The sequence below is a fragment of the Aphelocoma coerulescens genome, chromosome 8 (genome assembly GCF_041296385.1).
Source record: "Aphelocoma coerulescens isolate FSJ_1873_10779 chromosome 8, UR_Acoe_1.0, whole genome shotgun sequence".
In the NCBI taxonomy this organism is placed as follows: Eukaryota; Metazoa; Chordata; class Aves; order Passeriformes; family Corvidae; genus Aphelocoma; species Aphelocoma coerulescens.
This window is the reverse complement of record NC_091022.1, coordinates 24,663,517-24,688,481: the sequence shown is the minus strand read 5'-3', so window position 1 is coordinate 24,688,481 and position 24,965 is coordinate 24,663,517. Positions and strand designations below refer to the sequence as shown.

The 24,965-nt window shown below is 50.4% G+C and overlaps 1 protein-coding gene across 3 annotated transcripts; it reads left to right on the top strand.

The window, feature by feature from the left end:
• Positions 1–23,633, top strand: MOB3C (MOB kinase activator 3C). 3 transcript variants are annotated; one of them, XM_069022624.1, is made up of 6 exons: positions 1–12; positions 627–682; positions 1,130–1,300; positions 7,362–7,861; positions 18,676–18,878; positions 22,058–23,633. In XM_069022624.1, the coding sequence occupies exons 4-6, from the start codon at positions 7,444–7,446 to the stop codon at positions 22,085–22,087; spliced, it is 651 nt and encodes a 216-aa protein (XP_068878725.1). In that variant the 5' UTR covers positions 1–12; positions 627–682; positions 1,130–1,300; positions 7,362–7,443; the 3' UTR covers positions 22,088–23,633. The 3 variants fall into 3 exon arrangements, with proteins under 3 accessions (XP_068878725.1, XP_068878724.1, XP_068878726.1); XM_069022623.1 differs by lacking the exon at positions 1–12 and having other exon boundaries at positions 508–682; positions 1,137–1,300; XM_069022625.1 differs by lacking the exons at positions 1–12; positions 627–682 and adding an exon at positions 838–870 and having other exon boundaries at positions 1,137–1,300.
• The last annotated feature ends 1,332 nt before the right edge of the window (positions 23,634–24,965 follow it).

Here is a 24,965-nt window from a genome sequence, read left to right as displayed (position 1 = left end):
CAGAGACGGAAAGTAAGTGCTCTGTGCAGAGAAAGTTTTCTCTTTCTTTCTCTTCCCCTCTCTCCGGCTTTTCTGTTTTGGATGGCATCCAGCTTGGCCTGGCATGGAAACCCCCGGCTGTTTTTTGTGTGCGTGCAGAGCGGGGAAGGATGAAGGGAGAGGGACTGTGAAAAGATGGGGGGAGGAGGGGAAAACACTCCGGGATTTCATCTCCTTTCCCCAGCTCCCTGCTGTCCTGTGAAAGCCGGAGCCAGCCAGCGGCACGGGACTGCACGCCAAGAAGGATCTCAGCATCCAGGAATGGTGCGGGGGTGTGGGTGTGTGTGAGTGCCCACCCATGAGCCTGCGAGCCCACGGCGGCGGGTGGTGGGGGCTGGCGGGCCCGCTTCCAAGCGGGTTTTCCAGGGACAGCTGGAGCTGCCGGCAGGGTCAGGATGTGACATCACTGACCGGAGAAAAACCCTCGGCCCCCGGTTTCTCTAACGAAACCCCCGTGAGCGCTGGAGCGAGGCAGTTCTCCCTGCTGCTGCTGCTGCTGCGATCCCCGAACTGCCAGCAGTCCCGAAAGAGAGCCTGGCTTGGACTTTCATCTTTTTAATTTTTTTTTTTCCTTTTTCCCGAATAAGAGCAGAAAGTGCAGCGGAGGGATTTGAGACTGGAATCCGCCGTGCCGGGGGATGAGGTGAGTCCTGGGGATGTAAAAAACCAGCGCCGCACCCCTGAGGATGCTCCTGGGGTGCTTTTAAGCACGAGATGGGCAAGACCTGGGTTGGCATTAGCCGGGGAAAGAGCAATTTTTCACCCAGGCGGGCCATGGACGCCTGCAGAAGGCTCTTCCCCTTCCTCTGGGGTGTCGCAGCTCAGCTGCCAGTGTGTAAATACCAGGGAGCCTGTTTGGGGATGCTGGGCAGGGATCCATGCAAATGGCCGGCAGAGAAAGGGGGACAGGCAGGGGAAGGGGGACAGGCAGGGGAAGGCAGCACACGCGCTTCCCGAACGGGACAGCACCGGCAGCAGCTTTGCCGGTGTCGGGGGGAGGGTGGAAAGTTGTGGGTGGAGAAACTGGGTGAGAGCAAGCGGTGGAGATGGGTTTTCAGCAGCTGGCTTATCTCCTCTCTTCTTCCCTGAGCTTGCAGGCCTGGAGCTCCCGGTGTTTGGGATTACGGCTCTGACAGCAGAGTAATCACCCTTGGGACTGAATCGGAGCTGTTGGACACCACTGAGGCCATTGGACACTTCCTTGCAGGGCTTGCAGCAAGTTACTGGTAGTGGCAGCGAGATCTCAGCCCCCAGGAATGAGGTACCCCAAAAAGCCCCCAGCCCCAGTGGGTATCACGCCTAAAATGAGCGGGACATGCTGCCTCTAACCTGGAGAGATGGTGCTTTGCTTTTCTGCTTGGAGGTGTCTTGTGTGACTCGGGAAGGACTTTTTTGGTGCCTTTGGGCCAGAGAGCTGCTGTTCTGCCGGTGCTGTGGCAGGGAGGCAGGGCAAGGAGCAGAACAGAGCAGAGGGACAGTGGGGACAGCTGTGGGGTGGGTGTCAGCAGTCCCGTTCCTGGAAGCCATTCAGGTCCGCTTTTCACGAGCTGGGGATTTCCAAGCACCATGTGAGTTAGGGGAAGCACCAGCACAGCTTCCCGCTGGCAGCTGTCCCCAGCTGGAGTGTGGGGGTCTGAGTCTGCTCTGCTCCAGGGATTTGTGCTCATGGATGCTCTCATGGGTCTCTGCGGCACCAGGGGAGTTTGCACAAGGAGGGTTTGGCAGCAGGGAGATGCTGCTGAGAGCCCAGGGCTTCTCTGAAGCTCCCCCAGCCCGTGTGCTGGGCCTTGATCCCCCTCCTTGCATCTTGTCTTGGCTCATTTCCTGGAATTTTCTATCGTTTGGGTTATATTTGGGATCAGTAGCCAATAACCCCGTTTCTCACGGACAGCCCAGCTGGGCCTTGGCTCCAGCGGGAAGCACAGAGAGAGTGGAGCCAATGCCCCAGCACTCTGCTCCCCAGCACCCTCCTTCTGCAGCCCTCTCTTCCTTAGACGATTACAAGGCTGGAAAGGCTGGAAGAGAGGGAATGAGCTCCCTTCCCTGGAAGCACCATTTGCCCACAGTCCCTCCCTAGGTCAGGGCTGCAGTGGCTGCAGTTCAAGGGTTGCTTGGGAGAAGCAGCCTCGGTCTTTGGGGCATGAGTCCCAAGAAGTAGCTCTGGTTGCAGAGATGCTCTAGGACAAGCTGAAGACCAAACTGCATCTGGACTTCTTTGGGGCTTGAAGGGAAGCTCAGAGGGCTGCTGGCTGCTGACTCCTCAGCCAGTCAGTGGGGCTTCCTAGAGCAGTGAAAAGCCAGCTGGGGCCAGCAGGTTTCTGGGCAGACTGTCCATCTGGAGGCTGTCTGTCTGTCTGTCTGTCTGTCTGTCTCAGGGCTCTGGCACATGGTGGCTGAGCTGACGCTGTCCTGCTCCTCCATCTGCGATGGGGCTGGGAAGGGAATCCCGTAAAGCAGAGAAGCAGTAGATATGTGGATGCCCCAAAGGCAAGGTCCCCCAGGGAAGCCCGAGGGGATGTGCAGAGCCACTGGTAATTAACTTACACTTTGCTCTAAGGCACCTGGAGCTGGACAGGGCTGTGCTCTGCCTCCTTGGCCTCTTCCCAAGGCGTGGGAGCTGGAGTCTCCCTGCAGGCTGCCCACAGTGCTGGACCCCTCGTTGTGCTCCCCAGTGGTCGCACTGCCCACAAGGGTTGGAGTGTGCTGCTAATGCTGCAGCTTCCAGGCAGATGCTCCTGCAAGTATGTCACTGTCTCAGGATGGGTCCAGGGAGGATGCACTTGGCACTGGAGCCATGGGAGTTACTGGTGTTGGAGCTTTCCTCTCTCCTTACCCTTCACGGTCATTAGTGCTTCCCAGGGACACTTGCAAAGCACTTTTCCCCCTGAAGCCTTTGCTTTTGCAGCCCTGAATACAAAGGGAGCCTGGGGAGGGAGAGAAGTTTTTAAACTGGGGACACCGAGGCAGGGAGCCAGGGATCATCACTGTGACCATCACCCAGCAGTCTGGCAGTGCATCTGTCTGATTCTTCCTGCTGGGTTTCTGACCAAAGCTTATTTGGGGTCAAAACCAGAGGTTTTCTTCGGTGACCTTGCCCCCACGCCTGCAGCACTGGGGGGAGGAACCCCTCTCCCATGGCTCTGCCTGCTCTCCCCTTTTGTTTTGTCGTTTCTAAAGAGACCTTTCAGAGTTGTTTTTAATTTGCAACAAAGCCATCGCCTTGATGTGTTCCTCTGTGGTTTTCAAATGATAAGAAAGAAAGAAAGAAAGCTAGTTTAGATAAAAAACAAAACCAACCCTCAAATCTGAAATTAGCAGCTAAGTCTGACCCTGAACTTGCATCCCGCTCATCCAGTTAATTTCCTTTCGTCTCTGGACTTGCCAGCAATCTAGGACATCAGTTTTTCACATGTCTGTGCCTGCTACCTCCCCAGCAGTGGCTCTGCCTTGTCCTTGCACAGCTTAACCCTGTGCTCGTTTGGTTCTTGCTAAACCCCACTGAGTTTTGATTCTGCTGCTGCTTTTAAAACCAGCAGGACTGCAGCCAGCAGCAAAAACTGGGGCAGGACTGAAGCCCAGCAGCCTTCATGGGCAGGGATGGGATTTTGTGGCCACTCAACTGGGTTTGTAGCCACGCTCCTCAAAGCCAAGGCTATTTTGGGAGTGTGGATGGGGGTAAGCACTAAGGATGTCATGGTGTGGATGTCCCATGGGAAATGGCAGTCTCTTTCCTTCCAGAAGCTTCGTTCATCCTCTTCCAGCCTTCCTCTGTGGGGACACAGGGTGACAGCAGGGAAAGTCTCCAGCTCCACCTACTTCACCCCTTGTCCACTCCCAAGCACAGGATGAGGTTTGATTTGGGGGTTTGCAGATACTTCAGAAAGGGATTTGTGGACCCCTGGAGTGCCAGCACCACCCTGTGATGGGAACTGTGGCGTGGGGAAGGGGATTTGCAACCATTGCCAAGGTTCCTCTTGGAAAAGCTTTGATTTTGGATGTGGGAACTGAAGGCAGAGACCTGCAGGCTGCTGCTGTGGCACTGGCCCAGGCCCTGCCCACGCTGGCTGGGGCGGGATCTGTACAGTCATGTTGTAGGAAGCTGCTGTCTAAGCTTGTTGGATGGCAGCTCACCCTTAGGATTTCCCAAAACAGGCAGTGTGAGTAGCAATTAGGACTTGGATGGGTCTCCTGCCCCACCCCAAGCCCCAGTGGACCACAGCATGATTTCCAGGAACACAACAGCTCTGAACATCAGACTCAGGTGATGTTGGAAGATCTCCCATTTTCCGTCTCTTTACATGGATCTGCCCCAAATACTTGGTCTGTGATGGAAGAGCACCGGTCGGGTCGGATGCATAAAGGTGGAAACTGGAAAAATCTGATTTTGCATGGGCTGAGGCCCTTTTCCACCAGTTAGACTCAGGATGTGTCCAGGTCCATTCACAGAGGATTTTGCTTTTCTTCCCAGAAAACAGGTGGGTGCTGAGTCTCTGCCTGAGGGGAATTTGAGGCATTGGTGACTTTGCAAAGCCTGTTTGCTCCGAGCTGGTGCATCCCATCTCAGTGCCCCAGCTCCAAGGGCCAGAGCTGGGATTTCATGTCCTGGTCCTGGCCACCACTGCTCCCATCCTTCCCTCTACATCAATCTCTCTGGGCACTGAAAGCTCTGGAGCAAGGCAGAATACAAATCTGTTCTTTGGCTCAGTGCCTCTCTCTGCTTCTTCAGGTCATAAATCCCAGGATGTATTTTTGGCTTTGTATTAAATGTAATTTCTGGAGAACATTTTTCTCCAGTAAAGATTAACAAGGTCTTTTAATGACTTGGTGATTTGGTAGTGGTGATGACGAGGATCCTGAAAGGAAAACCGCTGCCTGGGGAGCAGAGAGGCTGTTGTGCCATGCTGGCATCCTGCAGGCTCAGGGACAGGTCAGCTCCCAGCACTTGGGCAGCAATGGGTTTTAGTCCCCATTCCCACTCTATGCATGGTAGGAAAACATCTGGCAGGCGTATAGCAGGTTTGTTGCTCTTTTTTTTTATTCTGATGGTGCTGAACCACGAAGCACATTCCCACCTGCCTGATGAGTGAGAGCAGCTTGCAGGGTAACACCGAGATCCAGCTGTGGATAATGCAGAGATGCAGTTGTAGATGAGTTACAGGTCTGGCTTCAGCAGATGAGGTGTTTATTTCCCAGTCGATGTCTCAATATTTGCAGAGGACTTGCAGTGTGAGGCATTAAAAGAGAACTGATTTCACTGCTGTCAGCCCCTGCAAGTGACATGTTTGATGGGGTATCATCTGCCAGGGTGGCTGCTCATCACCATGGAACAGCCCACTCTCTGCATGGAAGAGTCTGCAAACAGCAACAGCTCCTGAAGCAGAGCAGATGGAGCCGAGGCCAGCAGGAATGGTGACACAGAGAAATGTCTGTTGGCATGACTTCCCTTGTTGAAATTCCAGGGAAACCTGGCTCCAGGGCCAGGCACTGCTCAGCCCCATCACTTCTACTTTGCACTACAGGCAAAGCCTGCTGAGTGCCTCATCCCGAGGGTATCCCAGCACTTCCTACATTACTAGATTAGGATCCCTGTTGCAGTAGTTATATATCAATATATATGTATGCATACATATTTTTGAAAGTGTTATGTGTTAGCAAACTCCCCAGAAGGCTTTTTTTAGAGGTGTTATCAACAGGATGTGCTTAAATATGTGGAATCCAGGAAGTCCTGGATAAGGGCTTTTCTTTACAGCCTCACTGTGCCCAGAGACCCCTGGCCTCCCGTGGGATCCATAAGGACTGCTGTAGCACAGGCCATTCCCTAGGGACAGATAGGAGTCATGACATCATGCTGGCTTCATTGGCTGGCATTTTGGAGAGATTGTGCTCTTTTTTTGAAGCTCTTTGCCATGGGTGGAGCGAGTTGCTTGGAGCAGGGCAAGAGAAAAGCATCCAAGAAAAATCCCCCTGAGGCAATACGTGAGGGTGACAGGGATGTGGCCATTAAAATCGAACCCAGCCACATGAGATGGGGAAGGTCTGCCAATACCCTGGTTTTGAAGCCATACTGCATAACACTGTGTGATGGCTGTGACCCTCTCCGTGGGGCAGAAAGCACCTAAAAACACACATTTTCGGGACTGAGTTTAGAAAACAGAGTTTAAATAAAAGATTTTGGCTAAAGTTGTCTTTTAATGATGAATGTTCATCCAAGGTTTGCAATATTCCCTCCTGCTGTGACTTTGGGTCATCACTTCCCTTTTCCATAAGTATTTTCCTTCCTTTTTCTTAACTGCTTCTCCATCTCCTCCCATCAGGGGGAGGCTGTTGGAGGACTTTCTCTTCCCTAAGCCTCAGCAAAGCGTTTAGCACAAGGAGGCCTTGGTCTCACATTAACATCACTGGCAATTAGTGCAGGTAACGAAATGCGCAATTCCAGCCTGTCCAGGACAGCCTGGGGCGGATGGGATTTCCACTGGATTTGAGAGAGGAAAAGGAAAATACTTCAGCCCTCATCTGTGCTGCTAATCTTGGGCAGGAAGGGGTGAGCTCAGCACTTTGCTGAGCCCTGGAGTCACCCAGAGCATCAGCTCCACCACCCCAAGGGCTGCCGTGTGCATTGTGTGCATGCCTGGAGAGCTGGCGGCATCCTGGCAATGTTGTTCTGCTGTGCTGGGCTGTGTTTCCCTTCTTCGGATGTGGGTTTTGTTCTTTTGGACAAACACACCGGGCAGAACAACAAAAATAATCCCCCCCTTTCCCACTGATCCTGGCTCTGGGGCTGTGTGAACCAGCAGCCAGCTGCAGTCGCAGCGTGGTCCCCAGGGCGTCGCCTGCCAGCCACTGCTGCAGGGTCAGGGGTTATTTGTACTGAGAAGTCCCTGGGAAAAAGATGCTTCCCCTTTGCCAGGAGAGGAGAAGGCCACCAGGGTGGGACTGCCTGGGCTGGTGAACTCTGCTGATATCACAGCTCTCACTTTATTGCAGTAGCTTTTACCTCCAGGTAAAAGCCTGGAGGGAAGAGGATGGCTGGAGCCTGGTGAGATCCTGAGGTGCTCAGGAGGGAGCAAGGGCTCTGTCTGCCATCAAGCCTTGTGTGGGGCACATGTGGCAGGGCTCACCCTCTCCAGTGCCAGGAGCTGCTCTGTGAGGTGGCAGCAGCTGCTCCAGCTCACCTTGGTGGGTGTGGAGGGGCCAGAAGCTCACTCCAAATCTCTGTCCCCATGTCCTGTCAGAGCAATGGGATCAGTCAGCATTCTGGTGTGAAACCCTGCACATGCAGCTGTCTTCATGTGTGACTGAAATGTGTCTCTTTCTCCTCCCAGAAGCCTCCACCCCTGAAGACCCCAGCCTTGGGTTTCATGTCGCTCTGAGCCTCTGCCCTCACCCTGTCTGGCCCTGCCCGCAATGGCCCTGTGTCTCAAGCAAGTCTTCAACAAAGACAAAACGTTCCGTCCCCGAAAGAAGTTTGAGCCGGGCACGCAGCGCTTTGAGCTGTACAAGAAAGCCCAGGCCTCGCTCAAGTCCGGGCTGGACCTGAAGGCAGTGGTGCAGCTCCCTCCTGGCGAGAGCATCAACGACTGGATCGCCGTGCACGTGGTGGACTTCTTCAACCGCATCAACCTCATCTACGGCACCATGTCGGAATACTGCACGGAGAGGAGCTGCCCCATCATGTCCGGGGGGCTCAAGTACGAGTACAGGTGGCAGGACGACAGCAAGTACAAGAAGCCGACCAAGCTGTCGGCTCCCCAGTACATGTGCATGCTGATGGACTGGATCGAGATGCTCATTAACAACGAGGACATCTTCCCCACCAGGATAGGTGAGTGTGCTCTGGCTCCCTGCAGGAAGGCTGGGTTGTAACTGGTGCAGGTTCCCAAACTGCTGGTGCACCTCAGTGCTGGTATTTGATGAACTTTGCAATTCCAAGTATTGTGGCCTTTCCTGTTCCAGGTGTTCCTCGGTGTCTGTCCCACACCCTTTTGCTGCAAACTGAATTTGGGATTTCTCATCCTGCTACTAGGGGATGTGGAACACAATGTTCTCCTTTTCTGTGCTTGAACTTATTCTGTGTTTGTGAGAAATGAAGGCTGGTAGGTCATTAGCTTCCTTGCCTTTCCTCAAGAAGTTGAACTGCAGAGCTGGTTAGAGGTGGTCATCACATGCCTGCTCTTCTCTCAGCTAATCAACTCAATTTCTTTCTGGTTTTCCATGTAGGTTCATGGTCCCAAGGTCCAACCCTTGTCCAGTCTTGCTGCTTCACTCCTCAGACGCTTTCCATCTCACCCCTGATAATACATCACATCTTGCTATGTAGCTGAGGCACCACTTGAGCAGAGATGTCCATCCCCAGGATGTGGCCTTTCCACTGCCAAGGCCCAGGGTGTGTAATACACCTCTTCAAAAAGTTTGGCCTTAGTAGCTTGCAGCTACTGCCAAAGGCAACAGAGCTTGCAAACTAACCCCTCTGCTGCTGACCTGCAATGCTCAGCAGCTGCCAAGGCTGATATTAGCTGCTACTTGGCTGCTTCCTTGTAATTTGGGGAGATGAGTTCAAGGGTTGGAGCTGATGTGGCTTCCAGAATCTCAGGTCGTGCCTCGGAGTGGTTGTTTTTCAGATGGAACATGAAGCTACTTGAAAGTGAAAAAAGATTTAAGGGGTTTGGGGGGAAAAAGGCATAGCTTTGCAAGTCTGCTTGACCTTTTTTGTTTGCCAGGGAGACAGAGCTGTATGAAATCAGTGCAGCTTATGATCAAGATTTTCATTAATATGCTGGGAAACACTGAAGGAAATGTTCTGTGTGGGATTGCTGGCATTACTCACTGTTGTAGCCGTGTGTCTTTTAAAGGAAAGTCTCTGGCCCTTGGAGTCTGAGAGGGGTCGTGGGTCTCTGGAAGCAAGAGAGGAGGCAGTGCCTGCAGCCTGGTTGTGCCAAACTATTTTGGCTTTGGGATGGAGTGACCCCCCCAGACCACTGATCTCATCTGGCTGCTCTGGCTTTGCCTGGAGTTAGGGTGGGACAGCTCCCTGAAACCAAGACCTGCAGGCACTCCATGCCTTCTTCCCCTCACTGGTAGTCTGGGGCAGGCAGGGAGGGTAGCACAGTGCCTGATCCTCATGCTGGAGGACAGGCAGGATGCCTTTGGGGAGTGTGTGATGTGGCTTGTCCCCAAGGAGAAGATCTGCATGCCATTAAAAGCAGAGGCACAGCTGTGGATTTACTGTTTTCCCTCCAGACAGAAAGGAGAGTGTCCTGATCCAATTCCATGCTTTCAGGTGGGATTTAGCATGTGATGCTGCTTGACACTGCTCTGGGGAGTGAAGGTGTACAGGGAGTCTTAACACTGCAGAAAGCAGGCAGCCATGGGAGGGACACTGCAGCACCCTCTGCTCTCCCACATCTCTCTCTGAGGTACAAAAGCCTAATACAGTCATGGCCCTGGTGGTTTTCAACTCATTTCTGGCACTTCCCCCTCTGAATTGGAGCACATCCTGATGTGGGTAGGGATGGCTCTGGTTTCCACTTCTCCTTTCATTTCAGTGTGGGGGCAGTTCTGGGTGAGATCCAGGCTGACTGTAGGTGAACATGGGTCAAATCCATTTTTTTTCTCTTCCAAGGCTGTTCCTGGGGTTCCTTTTCCAAGCCCCTTTGTTGTGGGGACCCTTGAATGACTTCAGTCCCCATGTCAGCATGTCTTGGTGGTTTTGGCCTCACACATGTGAAAGGGAGCTCAGGCTGAGGTTGCACTCTAAAACACATGAAAGGCTGCTGGGGGAGCCAGGGGGAGGAGGGAGCTGGTGGCACTTTGTCATCAGTGTGTCCCCAATTATCTGCCTTTCACTGGCCTGTCTTGTTCCGTGGGTAATTGCTTGGCAGCTCTGGCATTTCAGAAGATGGAGTGTTTGGCTGAAGGGAAATGCACTGGATGACAGAGGAGGCTGGGCAGGATGTGGGGCTCAGGGACAGTGGCCAGGGTGACCAAATGGAGGTGCTTAGCCACTCTCCTAAAGGGCAAGCCCTTGGGAAAAGACCCAGGGCAAATGGAATAAGGCACTGAGAGGACACAGAGGAGATGTGAGCTGTTTTAAGGAAGAGAAAGGAGCTTGATGAGGTGATGAGGGGAAATTACAAATGTCATGCTTTGGAGTTGTGGTGAGACTCTTGGATGTTAGCAGCAGAGATGGGATTTAGCATGAAGGTTTGTTTCACTCCTGCTTGTGCTGGAGAGGTCCTTAGGCACAGCTGCCCACCACCTCAGCGGGTGTTTCGTGAGCTTTGTGCATCTCAGCTTTCCCTCCTGGCCCCTTTTTGCCATGTGCAGTAAAGCTGCCCCAGCACAAAGGTTTCCCTGGCTAAGGCCACCTGACCGCAGACAAAACAGACTTTTCTCTTTTCTAAATTTGTTTTTCTTAGACACAGAAAGTGTTCCCCAAACTCACAAACGTTGCCTGAGGCTAACCTCAGCATCCTCCTCCATCCAAGAGCTACACAGCCTGAAGCAGCACATGATTCAGCAGGGCTTGCTCGTAGGCTCCTGACAGTTGAGAGGCATCTCATGGGTCAGAGGGGGGAAATGGTTCACCCCAGGGTGAGAGGCTCAGCTGGAAATGAGCAGAGATGGTGCACTGGCTTGTGGGCTCACAGGGTCCTTAGGCATCACAGGGGAGGCCTTGGCTGGGGTAAATGGTCACAGCTCCAGTGCCCAGAGCAGAGCTGGGCTGATTTGTACATTAAAGCATCTGCTCCTTCAGTACATGTCAGAGGTGGGAGGGGAACAGACTGACAAACACCTTCGGTTTAGCCAATCTTTGTGATGCAGAGCTCTTGCCAGCTCTGCAGTGAGGCCAGAGGGACAGCTGGCATCTGACACGGCAGGAAGGGAGCCCGACACCAGCAGACAGTTTGTGACCTGGCAGAGTTAACCAGCAGGACCACAGCCCTTGGATGGCACCAGTGGAAAATCCCGATGGTGATTATTAACAGGTCTGGGGGGGCTGCCAAGCCCCTGCATATCACAGCAAGGGTTGGGGGAGATACTGTGTCTTCCCCATGCCCAGGGAAATCCACCTCCAGGGCTCCATCCCACTGTCTAATCCTTTCTCTGGAGTGGGGACCTGTTTGTCAGCCAGTTAAGATGACACAAATCCCTCCATGGGGTGAGCTATGCCAACCTGATGGCTATAAATCTACAGAAGCAGCAGCTTTCCCAGACAACCCATATCATTTTGTGTGTGCTAGTGCTTTGTTTCCACTCTTCCAACCAATGTAGCTGTCCTGAAAAATACATTTAAATGGAGAGTAAGCATTTTTCCCATGCAGGGAGACCAATAAATGATTCTACAGGTGTACTTTCACCAGCTGGTAAAACTATATCAGTAGATTTATTCAGTGAGTGGCCACATGAACAAATTATCACCTGGAAAATATCATCTCCTCCCAGTAATCGTTCTACCCTGTGGTGCCTGGTCTTAGAGAGATGCTGCTGGGCAGTGCTGTGCTGAGGAGAAGGTTGGCTGGGTGGGGTTTCCAGGGCCCATAGCTGTGTCTGCACTGGTCAGCCCAGCATCAGGCTGCTGGTTGCACAGGGCCAGGTGTCCTCTCTCAGCACCATCGTGGCTGGTGAAACCTCCCCGTTGTTAAACGAGTGCAGACACAGGGTTTGGAGCAGCCCCAGCGCTGGAAGCACCCCGCACTCTCTGCCAGATTTGCCTGTGGCTCGACAGAGAGCACCGGCCACAGGAGGTTTTGTAACAGTTCTTGGAAAGCTTTTCAAAACTCAAGCCTGTCATTCAAGCACAGTCCCAAAACAATTATAAAAACCAGAGAAAACCTGGTGCAAAATTATCCGATACTTTCTCGCCATAACAATAGGAGAAGAATGTTCAGAATTCAGCTAATTATTGGTGTTCTCTCAGCTGGCTCTTTTTTACATAATTCGGGGGTTTTTTTTCTTCCAAAATTAATACCACACCAGCTTGCAGCTGCCATCATGCCATTAGTTTTAAACAGGGCTTTAAAGACTTATTTTTAGGAAAAATGAATCACCGAACACCACGGTGGCCAAAATGAAATTGAGAAATAACAACAACAATTCATCACGAAGTTCACTGAATTACTGCATTTGAAGAGGAAAAAAATTACAATTGCCAAGAAGCAAAATAGCTTCCCAGCACTGATTCACCATGAAAAATTTAAATTGGCTGGTGCATGAGTGTTAGGCAGAGGAGATGGCAGGAAGGATCCAGGACCCATTGGCAGTCCCTTACTGTAACTTTGTTACTTCTTATTTTCATTTCCTTTCTACACATGGTTTCCTTATGTTTTGAAGCAATCAGCACAGAGTGGGGAAAACAGATTCCTTGGAGCTTTAAATCATATCTTGGGATTTTCAAGCAAAACGTCCAAGACAAACTAAAGGTGCCAATTCATTTCAGGGCTGTGAGTCACTCTGCTTGGAGTGAAATTGTACCTGCTGTACTTACAGCTTTTGTCTTGGCTTGGAGCAGGGGTAAAGTTCTCCCTTTTCCTCTGCTGTGGATGGTTGCTCTGCTCCCACTCCTGCTGGGACTGGCTGTCTCTGCTCTGGGACAGGTGATGCTCCCCGATGCAGGCTGGTCTGTGTGCAGCCTGTGATCACAGATGGAAGAGAAGAGCTGACCTTGTGTATAAATCTTTTTCCAGGCATTTGAGCAAGCTCACATTGCATCCTGTGGTCCCCTGCTCATCACTCACAGAACCACAGAATCATTAAGTTTGGAAAAGACCTCTAAGATCATTGAGTCCAGCACTAAAACATATCCACAAGTCCCATATCCACATGACTTTGGAACACTCCCAGGGATGGTGATTCTGCCACTTCCCTGGGCAGTCTCTTCCAATGCCTGACCACCCTTTCAGTGAAGAGATTTTTCCTAATGTCTAAACTAAACTTCATGCAAGAAGGGTCAGAGGGTGGCTACTGCCTGCCAGACTGTGGGGTTGCTGTTGCTTTCTCCAAGGTTGCTGGATGGTGAGCAACAGGGAATTAAATGTAGAGGTAATTTCAATGCTTTTAAATCAGCCCAGGTGGGTTTGGTGGTGTTCTGCTGTCCCCATGGGGCAGTTAGAATGGGATGAACTAGGATGGTGTTTATTGGTCCCTGCAGGTGTGTAGGACCAAGCAAACCCAAGCAGCATCACCCTGTTGAGGTGGTTTGTCAAAGCTTGGGGCTCCATCCTGGCTTTCCCCTGGCCTGTTGTATTTCTGCTAAGAGGACATCTCAGCCGTGCAGGGTCTGTCCACCAGCCTCATCCCTCCGTCTCATCCATCTGCTACTGTCCCTGGTTTGTGCCATGATGTGCCACCTTTGAGATGGAGCAAGTCCCCTAAGCAAGGGCCACCACTGCCTCACTCTCAAATGCCATTTATTGGTGCATTGGCCACTGAAGGGGTCTCTCTGTGCTGGCCGTAAGGCTGATCTGCCTGGCCCAGCCCAGCAGGGAGGTGGGAGCCCTGAGGGGAGCAGCTGCCTCCCTCCATGCGTGGGGAATGCTCCCCATCGCTCCACACTCGCTGTGGCAGTGACCCCTCCCAGCAGCCAGAACAGCTCTGGTGGGAATGGCAGCGAGCTGGGCTGGCTCGGCGTAGAGCTGAACACCTGCAAGGGCAGGACAGGCCAGAGATCCCTGTCCCACGGCCTTCCCCTGGCTGGGACGTGCTGGCTGCAGTGTGTGCCTGGCTGCAGGGAGGAGGCACAGCCTGCCCCGGCTGGGTCCCCTCACGTGCTGGAGAGGATGTCACATGTGTTGTCTGCTGGACATCCGCTGCACCAGCAGCACTGACCCAGGGCAAGCCGGATTTATGCCGGATCCTTCTGCTGCTCTCAGATGCAGCCTTTACTGCAGAGCCCTTTTCTTTCAGCTCTGGGCAAGGAGATGGGGAATGCTCCCCACCAGCGTGGCCAGTGCCTGCTGGGGCTGCTGTGGGTTGCTTTCCAAGTCACTGGAGATCAGCAGCGAGGCACCACTGCTGGCAGAGGCAATCTGCATATCAGATATCCGCCCTGCTTCCTTCCCGAGGGGAAGTGCTTTGATCAGCTGGCACAGAGCCCTGTGCCAGATGCAGGGTCCGGTCAAGCATCTCTAGCCTGCATCGAGGGTGCTGGCACAGAAGACAGGCACGGCTGCAGCACAGGGGGAGGAAGCAGGACCCTGCTGTGCCTCCCTGGGCAGGTGTGCAAGTGAGAGTGTTGCAGGGAGAAAGAGTCAGAGCCGGATCCGAGTGATCCCTGGTCCCCAAGGACCGTAGTGAGGGGTGTATCCTGACATGGGACCTGTAGAAATCCATTAGTGACAGGCAGCCACCACTATAGCCTGGCCATGTCTGGAGGGGACGGCCACACACTGACACCTGGTGATGGACACAAAGACGGGCAGCTCAGCTTCAGCTCCCCGCGGCTTCCGATGTTCCCGGTTCACGTTAAACACAGAGGTCGAGTAGTCCAGAATTGTGCTTGGAGGTTCTGGCAGCCTGATGGTATCTTTCCACACGTCATTAAGCATAGGAGTCCAGGAGTCCCGTGGTTGCTGATGACCATGAGATTTTAATTAGATAACCTTTCAAGATTCTTTGTAACTCAAACTATTCTTTGATTCTGTGGTTTATGCTAAACCTCTCTTCCCTGATGCCAAAGCTACTTTTGGGAACTCAGACTGTAGCTGGAGGTGTGTCCCCTCTAAGTCTCTCAGCTGCCAGCATGTCCATGAGGACTTGCTGGTGACAGATGTATAAGAAAAGAGAATTCCTGGCTAACCTCAGGACAAAAGCCGTGGAAAGCCACTTGTCACCATCTGCCATGACTGGAGGTGGCTCATCTGACAGCAGGATCTGCACCATAGATGCTGTCAGCCCTGGGAGACTGAATCTGTTTGATCTGCTGTTCACTCTCTGATCTTATTTCCTTCTCAGCTCAGGACTGGGTTGAGGATTGCTGCTTTCCTTCACTATCACTCTTTGCAGTTTTGCAATAAATTCCTGGTGATTATCAGGTCTGATTTCTCCCTCACTGCCTGCTTTGACCAGGAAGACAGTTGGTGACTGGGACGTGTGACAAACTGGAGGCAGCAAATACATTTGTGCCTGCTCCTGGGCACTTGCTCAGATCCCAGCTGCTCTCCTCTGGTCCCAGGGAGATGTCAGGCTGTCCAGAACAGTAGATATTCCCCAGCCACAGCCCAGAAATATGCATTCAGCAGAAGTTATTTGCTGTGATGAGCTTCATTAAAAAAATTGTTTCTTGACCAGTTCTTCAAAGCTGGTCTGCAGGGGCCACCCTAATGGCATGTCTGAGTCCCCGGCTGGGTGATTCCAGCTTTGATTTGCTCAGCGAATCCTCAATCAGCACAGAAGGCTCAAATGAAGCCATTGTAAAGCACCTGACTGCAGGGGAACCCGGAGATCTCTCTGATCCCTGTCAGACTAGGAGGCAAGGAGAGCTCTGTAGCCAAGGGTGCTGGGCAGAAGCAGATTTCCAGTCACATCTCTAAGGTGTTGGCATAGGGACGGCCTGGTTGTACTTTGCCAGGTGTGAACACCTTTTCTGGAAAGTTCTAATGGGATCTGTCAGAGCTGGCAGTGAAACAGGTCATGCTGAGGTCCCTGCTGCAGAACAGCCCTGGGGCTGCGGTGTGCTCGTGGTTATGCAGAGCAGTAGCCACGAATCAGTCTCAAAACCACCTCTCTGTGTGACGCTGAGCCAAGATTTCTGTCTTTCTCTAAGTGGTGGCTGGGACATCCAGATGTGGCATGAGCACAGATGCTTCAGCCCTGCCCACTGCTCCAACACTGTGCATGCAGGAAAGGGAGACTGGGCTGTGCTCAGGGTGACTCTGCTTTACACCAAAATAATTTTCTTTTATGAGTTCCAAACCCAAAACCTGCCCAGCCCTGGCGGTTGAAAACAGACTCCACACGTGATGTCGGAAGGATGGAACATTTGCGTTTGCCACCCACAGAGGAGAGGGGCTCGGCACTGCTGCTGTGAAACAAAACTGCCAAGAGCCTTTGGGAAAAAACAGTTTTAATTGCCTAGCAAGGCTGATGAGAAAGATTAAAAGATAGAATTACCATTTAAAATTTTTTAGCTGAGAGATTTGCTGATGCTTTCCCGGGTGCAAAATGTGTGAGCTGGCCATGGTTGAGCAGAGTTTGTTTGGAAGGATTTTCAGGAGGTTATGTGCTGCATTAATAAGAAGCTCAGGGAGGAGGCTGGTACAACCGTGGGAAGGGAGGTTTTTATTTTCTTCTTTGTGTATTTGCATTGAATTGCTCTGGGGAGAGGAAGAAGCTTCAGGAAAACAAGTATCAGTTGTTTCATTCTCCTCCTCACTAAAAAGAAGCAACAACCAAAAAGTTTAGTGTTTCAAAGCCATGTTTCCTTTAGAGATTTACCCCAAGGTTGCTGGCACTGATGGTATCACGCCCTGAGATTTTCACTGTGATAGCGGCATATTTTAACAAGGATGGAAATATCCCACTCTGTGTCCTTGTGTGGAACAAAGCTGGAAGTATAGAGCCAGGTGTGGTGGGTCCCATCCTGTGAGGACATCTCAGGCTCATACAGGCACAATGAAATTACAACCCAAAGATCATTAAGATGGGAGGCTTTCTTCCTGATTTAATGAGACATTGTATTGAAATAAGGATCAGGAAAAAGGGAGAAACCCCATCCATTTCTGTTGATGCATCAGGAGTGATGTTTGAGGGTGTGATGAGAAAGGAAAACAGTACGAGCTGTGCTTTTGGGTTCAGAGGAAGGTATCTTTTCTGCTGGGAGATGGTTTGGCTTTGTTCATGGACCTGGGTAAATACAATTCAACTTCTGCTGTGCCTGCACAGGCTTGTAGGGGAAAGGCAGGCAGAGAGAGCAGAAGGATCTTCTGCCAGATTGCTCTGGATTGAGCTAGATGTGGAGAGTTGTGGCCTCCTCAAATGGCTGAGAAATTTTGTCTTCTAGGGCAACGCTCCAAATCCTAAGCCCATGCCTGTGTGTCATGGTTTAGCATAGCTCCAGAAGTGATTCTCTTGCAAAGAGGTGCTTACAGCTTCCTCTATGACCTGACAGAACCGATCAACTGGCTAGTTTGAATATTGACAACTTTTTAAGCCACTTAAAGAGCTTGACACGCCTCTGTGGTCCACATGTAAGAATGAACAAACTCTGGGAAAGCTCTCTCTTGCTTCTGGCCTTGGGACAGGTAACTGGGGGTGGGGCCATGCAGCCCAGAGGGGCCGGGCTGGGACACAGCCATCCTGGAGCCGTGCAGCCCTGTTCCACCCGCGGCCCCTGCCAGCCCTGCTCTGTGCAGGTGGCCCCCACAGCCCTGCTCCGTCTGAGACCGCTGCCCCAATGTCCAGCAAAGATCATGCGACCAACAGCGATAAGCAAACTCCAGCTGCAAGGCCTGGGTGAGACTAACCCTTTTTTAGTGCTGTAAGTTTCCTCCAGAAGAGATGAAGCCTGCAGACATTAATCCTCTTCCGAGTCTGAGGAAGAGGGAAGGTGAAGAAAACAGCTTAGAGACACCAAAGTCAGTAAAGAAGGAAGAGCTGAAACCCTGAGGGAGGAGAAAGAGGAGATGCTTAGAAGCTGAAATTCTGTTGTAAAGCTATGGTGGTGATAGACTATGATACATCAGAGTACCTGTTGTAATTTCATGAAAGCATGGGGGGGTGGAGCATTCAAATTGCAATTGTGAGCAAAAGTATCTGTGCTGAAACAAGCAAATGACTGTAATTGTGAGCAAAAGTACCTGTGCTGAAATAAGCAAAGGCTGAAGCAGCTGTAATTTGATGAGAAGTTTGAACAGGGAGAGATGGAAGTGATGAGGACTCTTGCTCCAAATCGGAAGGAGAAGACCTCTGTTCCTAGAGATGAAGATGCTCCCAGAGATGGGTGAAGAGAACCTTTGTTTCTGAACAGCTCATCCTTAAAATGGCACCCCAGTAGCTCAAGATTGGACCCTCGAAAGCAGTTGTGAGGAAAGCTGTAAGTCGGGGCAAGGGACTCTCAGGTGCGAGCAGAGAACCAACCCGGGCAGCTGGCTTGCTGTGATATTGAAGCCATGAGAGAACTTCTTGTGGAGATGTCTCCATAGCATGAGCAAGAGAGACTCCTCTCCCTAAGTGAACTGAACAAGGTTATTATAGAAGTGGTAAACTGACTGAACGTCTCAAGGGTTGTTTTTTTACATTGTCAGTGGGAGAAGGGAGAAAGGTAAGGGGAGGAGAAGTGTTCTGAAGGTGTGGTCTGATTTTTTTTTCCTTCCTTTTAGGTCTGTTAATAAACTTCTTTATATTCTTTTAAGTTTTGTGACTGCTTTGCTTTCTCCTAATTCTTATCTCACAGAAGGTAAATAAGTAAGTGATGAGTATTTTGGACCAAACCACTACACTGTGTGAAATTGCTAGTTGGGCAATGAGGGAATATGTGGGAAGAGCTCGATGACACACTGCTCCAGTGTCACTCTTGGCTAGCCAAGGGTGTCCTTCCATGTCATCTGTGACTGCCTGTCAAGAATAACAGAGGCATTTAAATGCTAACTGGGTTTTTTTTGGAAACATTCAAATGGCTTCCAATTTGCTTCTGCTTTGCAGGTGTTCCCTTCCCCAAGCAGTTCCAGCAAGTTTGCACCAAGATCCTCACCCGCCTCTTCCGTGTCTTTGTCCATGTCTACATCCACCACTTTGACAGCATCATCAACATGGGTGCTGAGGCTCATGTCAACACCTGCTACAAGCACTTTTACTACTTCATCAGGGAGTTCAGCCTCATTGACCACCGGGAGCTGGAGCCTTTGGTAAGGATGGCCACGGGTTTGGAGGTGGAGGGTGAGAGTGGCATGGTCCAGCACTCAGGTTGGGGCTGGACTCTAAGCAGTGCTGACCCTCTCTGGACTCTTTTGGCCACCCTACCTCAGACACACAGTCATGTCTTCTGTCCTGGGACTGTCAGCCTTTGTGGTCTAAGAAAGAAATCCCCAGCAGCACCAAGGAAACCATTGACCCTTTCTTAACCTCTGCCTCTGCTGTCATGTCTGTGAATCCCTCTTCAGTACCCTCGAGGCCTCCACAGGGTGGTGTCCCCTTACTGACTTGGTAGCTCTAATGCAATTTGCACATCAAAGTGTTTCCAGCCAGTTCTGCCCACATGGCTTTCAGGAGTCAGATTTGAGCCAAAGTCTCTTCTCCACAGTTTTTCTTTTAGCATTCTCTGCTTGAGATCCTAGTGTGAATTACACTGAGGCTGCAGGAAAAGCAAGCCCTGATAGGACACACAGCTTCAGACAACAGCTGTCAAGGCCACGCTGGAGAGGTCTCACTGGAGCTCCCAGTTTCCCTACAGCCTTCCTTAGGAAGCAATTAGCCAGGCAGAAGGTGACAGTCCTTGAGAACAGCAGGATTGGTGGGAAGCAGAGGCCAGACAGCCCAGGACACATAAACTAGAAAATACACAGTAAGTTTTGTAAGAGAAGCAGGTTTGTCACAGACAAGGTTGAGTGTCGTCTGACCTACGGAGGACATGTTGCAGTGGGAAGAAGAATTAATAGGAAACCCAGTAGTCTGCATGCTGTGTTAAGGGCTGGGTTGAAGAAAAGGCCATATCCAGCAGCAGAGAGTCAGAGAAGACCAAGAGGATATCCAAGAAAGAGCTGAGAAGAGTCCCAGCTGCTTGCTTAGGATCTGGAGGTGGAGGAGATGCCCTTGCGCTTAAGTGCTAAGCACTTTACTCCTCTGCTTTCATTTGTCTTAGTTTGCTGCCTGTCTGCCCTAATCATGATTTTGGGGGATGGAGAGATGATGATCTAATCAGGGGAGACTTGAATGACAGCAGTATCGACTTTAATTATTTTGTAGAATTCAATTGTGACATATATTACCACAATGGCCCTCAGCTCCTGAAAATGGCAGCTCAGCATCAGTGTGTCCTCCATCAGTGTTCCTCATGACAAACTTCTTCAGCATGGCTATACAGTCCATGAAAGTGTCATCCCCTTGGACTGCTGCTTGCTAATGTCAATAATTAAACCTGGTAGCCAAAGCAGAGACTGACATTGCTAAATGGGCTTTCAGTGCCAGTGACTCACATGCGGCATGAGATGATTGATGGGTCTGCATAAATCTAAGGTGAACAGATTCTTTCCATGTGATGCAACCACTGTTAAACTACAAGGAAATGAGACACATTTGCCCTTGGTCTATCTGTGTCTCATTGCCTGCCCTCCAAGCCTCAAGCAGACCCAACTACAGGGTTGAGAGGAAGGACCAGGGAGGAGGAAGGGTCTCCTTCCCTCAGGCAGTGACTTGCTTTAGGTGTATATGAGAGTGTCCTGCAACCAGGCTGCCTCATGAGCCCAGACCACTGTCCTACCTTTGCATTTAGTTAGTCCCCATGAATCCCACGACAGACTTCTAAGCTTTCCTCTGGCTGAAGCTCCCTTTGCTGCTTCAATTTCCCTTTTGTCAAGCTTCTGTGGGATGTGATTTCTTAGCAGCAGATCTTGGGAGCTGAGAATGAGATCCTTTGTGCGGCAGAACTAGCAAAAGGCAGTGATTCACTCTCTCAGTAAATCAAGGAACATGGGGGCAGAGAGAAGCCATGCACTTGCTTCCTTGATGAGGGCAGCTCGTGGTGCTGGGCTGCAGCACTGGCAGGGGTCCAGCTGCTTATGCACTAAGGCAGAGCTGTGGGGATTTCCTGAATGTGAGGAATGCCTTGGACATTTGGGGCCGGTCTGAGGAGCTCACTGGTGACTTACCAGCCCACTAGTCACTGCAATCCCTCCTGTTCATGGCTGCTTTTGTGCCTGGTGTTGTGCTAGTGAGGTGGGCTCAATGCTGTTGCAAGAGGATGTTCACAGTCCTCTCACCGTTTTCCTTCCAAGATGTTGCAAACATTTCCTGTTTGCAATGTGATTTTGTGGCAAAGCACCAACTTGTCATTTGATGGCCAGGTTCTGCACTTGAGTGATTTTGCATGTTACTCCTACAGGAAAACCTTCTCTTTGCCACTGTCCCTGATGGATTTAAAAACAAAGTTCTCAGCACTGAAGATCAGAGATTGCTGCTTCTGTCTCCCTTGCTTTTATAACTAGAGGGACTTTTATAGGGTTATTAAAGGGTCATCCTCTTTTCTAGTTCTTTTTTTCAGAGTAGCATTTTTCCTTCTCCATGGACCAGTTCTACTTCCAGTCTATTTTAGGAGTAGATTTTAATGTGCAAACCTTCCTCTGGGGCGCATAAGGGGAGCTGTGGGCACACACAGATTCACAAGCCACAAACCTTATGAGCCAGAATCACACTTTCCTCACTGCAGGATTTACAAGATATTAGTTGAGCTTTCTAAGACAAGGACAAATCCTATCTTCCACCAGCTGAAAGCTGGACACCTTCCTAATGTAGCTGGCATGAGGCCATTCTGGCTGAAGAAAAGTCTGTTATCCCAAACAGAGCTTGGTCTCACTGGAGGTTTCCTGCAGCCTCTGTTATTAGCACTCATTTGCATTGCAGTGTGACTGTGGGATCCCTTGCTGAAACCACAGGTCCTCTGTGTGAGCTGTGGTCAGCTCCTGAAGCGAGAACTGGGAGCAGCTCCATGTCCCATCTCCCAAGGCAGCTGCAAAGAGAGGCTCTGAGAGTGGCATCACCTTGTCTGGCTGCTCTGCAGCTGAGCCAGGAGCGGGACCTTCATCTTTCAACACCTCAGCCAAAGCTCTTTCCTTGGACTGCTCTCAAGGCTAGGGCACAGCCAGAATAACCTTGTGCCACAGAGACTGGGGAGAGTGCCAGCATGGAGCTGCTGAGGCAGCTGAGTTCCCAGGAGGGCTGCCATGGGAAATAGAAAAAGGCTTCCTGAGACTCCCACAATTGCTTCCCTGGGTTGGTTTTGGACACCTCCCAAACTGCCTGACACGCCATGCTACTCAAACCTGTCTTTTGCACTTACTGTTCCTTTCTTTTCTCTCCCCCTTCAATGCAGAAAGAAATGACAGAACGAATTTGCCACTGAAGTCTTCTGGCTGGCGAACTCAGCTGGCTCACTCAGAGTCTGGTGGGACAAGACACCCTGTGGTGGAAGACCTCTTCCCAAGGACTTGCTCTGGGCATTCCAACTCACTGATCTATGAACACTGCAGAAGAGCCTCTTCAGGCCAGGGCTGAATCCTAAGTTTTCCAAGAACCTCTGGACAGATTTTTCTTCCTTTAATCGTTCCCAATCTCTGTTGTATGGTTCCTGTTTTAGAAAGCCACTGACTTACTGGAGAATGAGGCAAGGCTGGTTTACTATTGCACGTTCTGATTTCTAAGACTCGATCCCGTGTTTGACATCAAATTTTCAGAGACCTTCCCTCTTGTTTTGTCCTCAGCTGTAGTGTTCTCCAAATATTTTATTAGCAATTCCTGCCCTTGAGCAGGTCTGACCTTGGCTACCAAGTAGTGCCTGTTACCTTTCCCACCCATGCAGTGGGTTTGTGATAACACCTGAGATCAACTCTGCAAAGCTGGTGGCATTTCATCCCACTGCCTTCACGTGCCTAGTTGTTGATGTGCTGTTTTTAACCATGAGCTATGAATGTCTCCTTCTGCCCTAATTCATGCTTTACCAAAGGGACCGTTTTTCCCTTCAAGGGATTTTTCACATTTGGAAGAGGGGACTTGATGATGTTTTAAGATGCATCCAACACTGCTTGGACTAATGGCAAGGTGGCCCCATGACCGAGGAGGTGAACGAGGTCACTATTCAGTGTGATCAGCACAGTCTACCTGAGAAAGTCTCAGAAGATAGTGAAAAGAAATGGTTGCCAGAAAACAACATTTTCAACATGTCAGCATTTCCTGATGTGTTGTCTTGGCTCAAGATGGGCAGATGCTGGCTGTAGAAATCGTTGGTTTTCCATCACCCAACCTTACAGCAGGTGAAGAAGGACTCATAAGAGACATTTCCTCTACTCTGTTCTTGAGCTCCACTTCCAACCCGGTATTATTCTGTGATTCTTAAACCTTTTTGACCATCTGCAAGCATACTCTTGCTACCTGGTCTGTGCCATTACTCTCCTGAAAGGTATAATGTCTCAAAATTTCCTCCCCTTCTGCTTGCAGTGCCTGATAAGTAGTGTTGTGTTCCCTGTGCCATTTTAATTTGGACAAAAATATTTTTATTTTTCCTTTTTTACTCTTTTGAGGGAGTGAAAATCAATTTGTCTGAGCCACAGAATTGTTATGTTTGTGTTTCCTGCTCTTTTTCTAGGAAAGTTTTCTGTATCTGACACAGATACTATTTATAGTCTGGGGTTTGCCCACTTTTGGGGTAGGGAGGGGATGTGGCTAGAAAATGTAAATGTTTAGGCCAACATTAAAGTGCACAAGTGAATTTTTAGTGCTCAAAGCACTTGTTTTGTTGTGAAAATCTATTTTTTTTTTAAATCTTGTATACCAGATGTATATTTTTACATGGAAATAAAACAGAGCAAAATGGACATAAAACCACCTGATACATCATTCCAATATTCTCTGTGTAAAATAATCAAAGTCCAGACATATTTGCTCTGTTACTAATTAAAGAAACATTAATAAGCTTGGTGTACTTCATTCTTCCCTGATTCATCTGTATTAAGACAGGCCCAATGAACAAGGATGGGAGAGTGGTTTTCCCCTGCGAGCTGCAGAACTGATGGATCCCAATGCCATGCTGAGACCTCAGCTTGCATCTCAGAGAGCGGCTTACAGAGGCCAGCGTTGCTGGTCCGCATCCTCCCCCTGCAGGCTTCCCACCGGAATTCCCCCTGAAGGCATTTTCCCAGCAATTGATGGTGGTGAGCTTTACTCAACTATTTTTTGCAAAGGCGTGTAGGTCCTGGGATCTGTGTTCCTGCCTCTTCTCATAAATCAGAACCACAGGCACAAATTGTTTGTGGAGCAGAGGAAGGAGTTGACAACAGCTCTGTCAAGAAACTTCTTTCCAGCTACTTTTGAGGAGTGAAGCCTGGCTGAACCCAGTGCACAGCACCCTCTGGGAGCTGGGAAGATTGGGAATTATGGGGAAGCTGCCCCAACAGGGGGGTCTAAGGATTTCAACCCTGCTGCTTTGGGAGTGCTTCCTGTTTATCTCCTCCACACCATGGAGCTCCTATAGATTCCTGTGGAACAGAAAACACAATTTTTTAAAGATCAACTCACAGGCTTACCTCAAGCACCAATTTACAAAGAATTTCAAACGTCTTGGGGTTTGGTTTTTTTTCATTTCTCTCCCTTTTTAATCTAGTTTACCCAAGGAAATAAAGCTCATGACTGTGCTGTGGCAACTCTCTTTATTAATTCTTGAAGCAGTTTAGAAAGGAGACAGGGAGATCAGTCACTGGCAGAAAGGTCTTTCTGTTTCTCTCCAAGACACTGAGCTATTCCCCAGGTCCTCATCCGAGTGCCTCCCAGCCTGAAGACTTTCATGCCTGAGATACTTATGAAGCAGAAAGTGCTGAAATAAGTTTCTGAGTCAGACTTCTCCTTTTAGGAGGCTCAAGTGTGTCTGTGAGGCTCCAACGTCCCCAGAGCTTCAACAAACATCCCCGAGCAATTTGAACGCAGACAGGAATCCTGGGATACATTAAATATGCGCATATCAATTGGTAGCCCGAGCTCCTCCAGTGACTCATCTGCTCAGCTGCCTGCCAGGTGCTTGGGACTCATTTGTCCCTATGCAGAATTCCTTGGTTCTTCTGATAAAGGGCAGATGTGCTACTGCCAGGATTTTGTTTTTCGTCTCTACAGCCAGCATTTCCTTTGGGACTGAACAAAAGGCTGTGGCGCTGGTCACCAGGTCAGATAGAGGCTGGCATGGGACTGACTGTGCTAGGCAATATCTGCAGACACTGAGGAATTTACGAATACAT

Bases quoted from the DNA above. Each gene is read 5' to 3' on its own strand.
- MOB3C (XM_069022624.1), top strand. From the start codon at position 7,444: ATGGCCCTGTGTCTCAAGCAAGTCTTCAACAAAGACAAAACGTTCCGT. The intron at 7,862-18,675 runs GTGAGTGTGCTC...TCTGCTTTGCAG, and splicing joins CATCTTCCCCACCAGGATAG to GTGTTCCCTTCCCCAAGCAG. The intron at 18,879-22,057 runs GTAAGGATGGCC...CCTTCAATGCAG, and splicing joins ACCGGGAGCTGGAGCCTTTG to AAAGAAATGACAGAACGAAT.